The 6,335-nt window shown below is 28.1% G+C and overlaps 2 protein-coding genes across 2 annotated transcripts; both read left to right on the plus strand.

Moving 5' to 3' along the window:
* Positions 1–1,462: 1,462 nt before the first annotated feature.
* LOC136082628 (uncharacterized) lies at positions 1,463–3,695 on the plus strand. The gene is made up of 4 exons (XM_065802042.1): positions 1,463–1,982; positions 2,054–2,695; positions 2,762–2,960; positions 3,398–3,695. Exons 1-4 carry the CDS (start codon positions 1,463–1,465, stop codon positions 3,693–3,695), a joined length of 1,659 nt encoding a protein of 552 aa, XP_065658114.1.
* Positions 3,696–3,770: 75 nt separating this feature from the next.
* On the plus strand, positions 3,771–4,331 carry LOC136082629 (uncharacterized). Its single transcript, XM_065802043.1, has one exon. The coding sequence runs from the start codon at positions 3,771–3,773 to the stop codon at positions 4,329–4,331; it is 561 nt and encodes a 186-aa protein (XP_065658115.1).
* Positions 4,332–6,335: the final 2,004 nt, after the last annotated feature.

Genomic DNA, 6,335 nt, shown 5'->3' on the forward strand with positions numbered 1-6,335 from the left:
TTTTGATTTTGTTCTTTAATGGTTTCATCTTTTTCATTCCAATGTTGTGAATTGTAGTCTGCATTCTTTGTTACATTAAAAATAATTGATGCTAATAAATGTTGTTTTATAGTGGATAAAGGTTTGCATATATGTTTATACTATGCTCAAAGTTAAAAAGTTTTTGATAAATACGTGTATGTGATGATATATGTTATATAGTTGTTTTATAAATGTGTTTATATAAATGTTTTATTATAATATGAAATGTATTTTATTTAATGTGTACATGATTGTTAAATGAGGTGTTTTTATATGTTATATAAAATTTAAAAAAATATTGTGTTTTATAGTTAGTATAACTATAACACACAATATATTTGAGATATATGGGTAGTTTCATGCTTTCACATACTTTTAATAATTGAGATAAAAGCCATGACAACATTTTGTTATAAATAAAATTTATCTATAGTGTTGTTAAAACCTTTGCTCTTTGAAAAAAATGTTTCTTACTTTTCAATAACTGTATAATAATTTCTCTTGCATGAATAAATTGTGGTTTAGGATCTAATTGTGTTATTATATGTTCGTTTTTCTATATTTAATATACCATTAATCATTTTCATACATTTTTATTTAAGTTTAATTGTTTATAATTTATTAAGATTTAGATTATTAGAAAATTTATGTTTACAGAGTTGTTATTAATCATAATCGAGTTGTTGTACAAAGGAAATTGTACAGGTTTATTTATAAAATGTACTATATATATATATATATATATATATATATATATATATATATATATATATATATATATATATATATATATATACATATATATATATATATATATATATATATATATATATATATATATATATATATATATATATGTATATATATATATATATATATCCTGGGAGTTGCAGCAGCGCCATAGTTTGTGTGTTGTAGGAGGGGGGGATTTACAAACACGCGTTAATAACCTGTTTTGTACATAACGCATTTATAAGTTTTATTATGCGTTTTGTTCAATGTTTTCTCCCAACACATGAACTATGACGCTGTCCGCGACTCCAAGGATGTATGTATGCATGTATATGTATGTATATATATATATATATATATTTTTTTTTTTTTTTTTATTAGAAACACTTTAATGTTTCTAATAAAAAAGGATATTTGTTTGTTTCTAAATTTTTTTTTATAGAAACAAAATAAATTTTAACTTTTTTTTATAAGTATTTGCTAATATGGTTGGAGGTTTTTCTTAACTTTAATTAAATAAACTTAAGAAAAAATAATACTGGTGTATTACTTTTGATGATGGCAAATTGATTTTATTTTGCATATATTTGGTTTCTTTATTTTATAATTTTTCGAATAAGATTTTTTTAGTTATTTACTAAGTTTTCTTATTTTATTGTTAACTTTAGAGTAGTAAAACAAAGAAATAATTAGTGTTGCTTTTATAAATATGTTTAATAATAATGATGATATTGAAATGGATGATAGGCTAGATAAAGTTATGTATTTACAAGACGATGTAAGTGCTTTGAGGCGTGTTGAAATTAATCGTAGACGAAATGAAAAAAATAGACTTAGGCAAGATGAAATTAATCATTTACAAAATGAAAGAAATAGGCTTAATCAAGATGAAGTTAATCGTCGCCAAAATGAAAGAAATAGGCTTGATCGAGATAATGTTAATCGTCGCCAAAATGAAAGAAATAGGCTAAACCGAGGTGAAGTTAATCATCGCCAAAATGTAAGAAGTTCTGTTAGACAAGGACGAATGTATTTTATAGCAAGAAGTAATGCTATTCCAGATTATAATTATTTAGGAGAAATGAATAAAATTTGTCAGCACTGTGGTGCTAAGAAATTTCCAGATGAAACACATATTCTATGTTGCCATAATGGTAAGGTAGCTTTACCTTCACTTTCACCGTTTACACAAGTTTTACAGGATTTATTAACAGGGAATTATCTAGATCGTAATGCTAATGTTAATTTTTTAAAACATATCGAAATTATAATGCTTGTCTTTCTTTCGCTTCTTTTAAAGCAACTGTAGTTCAACCAATAAATCATGGGCCTCCATGTTTTAAAATATGTGGCCAGATTTATCATCGTGTAGGTAATCTTAGGCCAGATCAAGATATTCTACCATTATATTCTCAACTATATATATATGATCTACTTGCAGCAGTAAATTTTAGATTGCAACAATGTGGTAATGATCTTTGTTTACGTGATTTAATGTTTCAATTGCAAACTATAATTACTGAGCAAAGTCTATTTGCTCTTACATTTAAAAATACGGCTGAAGTAGAACATGAAGAAATTCGTCAAGCGGCTATAGAAGGTCGCCAAGCTTCTGTTGTAAAAATGTCAATACTTGAAGGGGGTGAAAGGCGTCGCTATAATCTACCTTCACACGATGAAGTTGGAGTTGTATTTGTTGGCGAAGATGGTGCTCCCCCAACTTACAGGGAAGTTGTTTTTTACCCAAGAGGTCATCCTTCAAAATTTGTATCAAGTATGTTAGCCAACTTAGATCCTACGATTTATTCTCTCTTTTTCCCAAGAGGTGATGCTGGCTGGCATAATCAGTTAGTGCATAACCCTGAGCGTGCCACACTGGTTAGAAATCATGTTATATTATCTCAGTTCTACAATTATAGACTTTCTGTTCGGCAATTTTTCTGTTTATTATTTTATGGCAAGAAACTATTTCAGCAATATGCTGTAGATGCATAAGTAAAAATTGAAGGCCAGCGTCATGCTTTTATCAGAAATAATCAAAATAAACTGAGAAGCGAGCAGTATGATGTCTTACATGAACATGTTAACAACATTGCGAACAAACGTAATGTTAGACCAGGGCGAGTAGTTATTTTGCCATCATTTTATATAGGAAGTCCTAGAGCTTTAAAAGAAATTATTGCAGATGCTATGGCAATTAATAAAAAGTATGGTAAACCTGATCTTTTTATTACTTTTACTTGCAACCCAAAATAGCGTGAAATAACAGAAAATTTATATCCAGGTCATGCTGTCCTTGCTGCATTGAACGAGCAACCAAGTGTAGAAAATCAACATTTCAGATAGTTTTTTATGGATGGACCAGCTGGTAGTGGAAGAACGTTAACGTATAATTATTTGGTTGCTGAAACCATAAGTAGGGTTTTTAAATCTGCTACAGCTGCATGAACTGGCATAGCAGCAACTCTTCTTACAAATGGATCTAGATTGCATGGTTTATTCAAACTTCCTGTCCCAATATTGGATAGCAGCCATGTAATGTAACCCCTAACTCTATACATTGACATTTGTTAAAACAAGTTAGTTTGTTTTTGCTTGATGAAACATCCATAAAACCTAAACATACCTTAAATGCAATTGATAGGTTGTTAAAAGATGTTTGCAACAACAAATTTCTGTTTGGAGGAAAGGTCATTCATTTTGGTGGTGACTTCAGGCAAATACTGCCTGTTGTAAAAAGAGGACAACCAGCTGAAATTGTAGAATCGTGTATAAAATGTTCCTTACAGAGGCGATGGGTGCAGAAATTTACATTAACTGAAAGTATGAGAGTACATGATGGGGAAAGAGAATTTTCCCAATGGCTATTAAAGCTTGGTAGTGGAATAATGCCTGTCAAAGAGGAGGATCCTTTTAAAGGATGCATTGAAATACCAAAATAGTGCATTATTAGAGAAAATGAATCGATTGTTGAAAAGATTTTTGGAGATGCTGATCAAAATAATTATTCTAAACGCATGATTTTAACACCAACTAATGTTGATTATTCATTATCGATCAATGAAGAAGTGCTTGAATGTCTGCCGGTTGAGGTCAAAATTTATGTAAATGCTGATCAAATTGATACTGATGACCTTAATGAAAGAAATAATTTTCCTGTTGAGTTTTTGAACAGCTTAACTCCTTCAGGTAAGCCAGCTCATACTCGAATGAAAGTTAGTGCTCTTCAAAATAGTTATATTGATGCAGAGGTTTTGACAGGTGTTTCCGATGGTAAACGGGTTTTTGTTCCTCGAATTCAGTTGGCTCCATCAGATTCTAATTTACCTTTTGTTCTGAAACGTCGCCAGTTTCCTGTCAGATTGGCTTATTCAATGACAATTAATAAAAGTCAAGGTCAAACGTTTGATAGAGTTGGGGTATATCTAAAAAAAACCGTGTTTCTCTCATGGTCAACTATATGTTGCATGTTCAAAAATAGTTTGTTTTTCAAAATTGATAAACATCTCATTCAAGGTATGGTAGGTGGAAAGTGTTACACAAATAATGTTATATTTTCTAATGTTCTTAATTTATAGTCTTTAGATTTTCATTTCGAAAATTTACTGCTTGTAGGTTGTGAGCACATTTTGTATGTATAACTTTATTAATTATTTTAATTTTTTTTTCATAGTTTTTGATAAATATATCTGTCATTTAATATTGTTATAAAATGTGTTTATATTTGTTATATAAAGCCATATTTTTTTATAGTTGTATAGATGTTAAAATTATGTTGTTTCCATGTTGAGCAAGATTGATAACGTTGCCAGCCAAGCGGTGTACTTATAGCAGAGGTGTGACTTGGCAGTATTTCGTGCCAGGCGGTGTTACTGCTTTAGAGCTAGGTTGTGTTGTCTAGCCTTTTTTTAATTATTCTGGACACACATAATATCTGTTAATGTTTAGCGTAATGTGTATGAGAGAGTATGCAACCTTGATCTTTAAATCTAGGGCGTTTTAATGTCCTAAATTTGAAGTAATTGAATAACTAATATTGAATTTAAAAGCAAATATACTTTTATGTATTTATATGTTTAGTAAGAAGATAAATATATTTAACTTAAAATTGGTTTTCTAAATTTGTCTTTCATATTTTAATTTGGTTTGTTATTTTCGCTTGATTTTAGGATTAAGGGTGTAAATATTCTGTTGTTATGTGTTATTGTTGTGATATTTTGTGTTGATAGACTGCTTGGCTCACCTTCACGTTGGTGTCTATTGTTAAAAATGAATAATTGGTAGTTTCATTATTGGAACTTAGTGCTTTTATTTATTTACTAAAAGCTAAGACAACATTTTGCTAAAAATGCAATTTATATCTTAATTTGATTTTTATTTTTTTTTAGTATTGTTAATCCTTTTGTACTTGGAAACAGATTTTATAGTTACATTTTCGATAAATGTTTATATTAACTGCCATGTCAACATAGGTTACTATAAATAGGTAAATCGATTTTGAGTTTTTATGTGGTTTTTTATTTTTTGATTTATTTTTTGTCATGGTATCATAATTCCATTTTTTTTTTTAAGATTTACGATAGACGCATTTATACGATTTATTAAAAATAACCTGAGTTCCTTTTATCGTAAATTTTTTGTCAATTAAAATGATATAAATATATGCAATTAGTTCAATTTTTTTTAAATTTCTCTTTTTTATGCCTAATAATTTGTTGTACGTAACTTAAGTGATGTTTTTAAAGAGGGGTTGCAACTAAAAACAAACTAAAAACCTTAAATACATGGATAATATTGTAGTTTTGCGCATTTGTCAAATAAGTTACTTAAATTTTATAACGGGTTTAACTAATTAATTAGCTTAGTTTGCATTTGCAACACTTTTGAGGAAAGAAAAAATTCTTATATATGTTAAATTCTTATATATATCAAAAAGAAAAAATTCTTAAAAATGTAAATTATTGTTTTAGATTTTATTATTTTGGTAAAAAGTCTTCATCAAAAACTTGATTACTTTTAATAAAAATAACTTTTTAGGGAAGGGAGGTCCTTTATTAGTGTCAAAATATATGAGAAAATATATGAGAAAATGTACTGTCTTTTATTAGTGTCAAAATATAATTCATATTAATCTTATTAATTAAAGTTCATGTTATAAAAAATATATAAAGAATTTATCTTTACTTTTTCGTCAATTTAAAGCATGAAAACGTATTGTGTTGAACTTAGTAATGTCTAGGAAAATGGTTCTGCCATACACTGATATGACCTATGTCAGTTCTAAATTTCTCAAATAACGTTAAATAATTGGTAAATTAATTTATTTTAATTTTGCAGATGGTTTATTTTTTTAATTTGAAGGCGTTTTTCTTACATGGTATTAGTTAAGGTTTCGCAACTTTAAATTGTGGAAAACAGCCACTACAAATTAAGTAACAGACCGACCGTAACCCGTGTTACGGGTTGATTACTGCTAGTTAACATTATTTGACGTAAGTTTTTTTAATTTATCTTTTTATATAACTTTCAAAGTTTTTTAAATTAATTGAGAGTATGTGTGGAAGTTTTTCTTTCCAAGTATC

The sequence above is a fragment of the Hydra vulgaris genome, chromosome 07, assembly GCF_038396675.1.
Source record: "Hydra vulgaris chromosome 07, alternate assembly HydraT2T_AEP".
Classification (NCBI taxonomy): domain Eukaryota; kingdom Metazoa; phylum Cnidaria; class Hydrozoa; order Anthoathecata; family Hydridae; genus Hydra; species Hydra vulgaris.

What these genes read in the sequence shown, in the direction of transcription:
- LOC136082628 (XM_065802042.1), top strand. Translation starts at nt 1,463, where the DNA reads ATGTTTAATAATAATGATGATATTGAAATGGATGATAGGCTAGATAAA. An exon ending in AACAGGGAATTATCTAGATC is followed by an intron (nt 1,983 to 2,053) that starts GTAATGCTAATG and finishes CTTCTTTTAAAG; the next exon opens with CAACTGTAGTTCAACCAATA. An exon ending in TTCTGTTCGGCAATTTTTCT is followed by an intron (nt 2,696 to 2,761) that starts GTTTATTATTTT and finishes TAAAAATTGAAG; the next exon opens with GCCAGCGTCATGCTTTTATC.
- LOC136082629 (XM_065802043.1), top strand. Translation starts at nt 3,771, where the DNA reads ATGATTTTAACACCAACTAATGTTGATTATTCATTATCGATCAATGAA.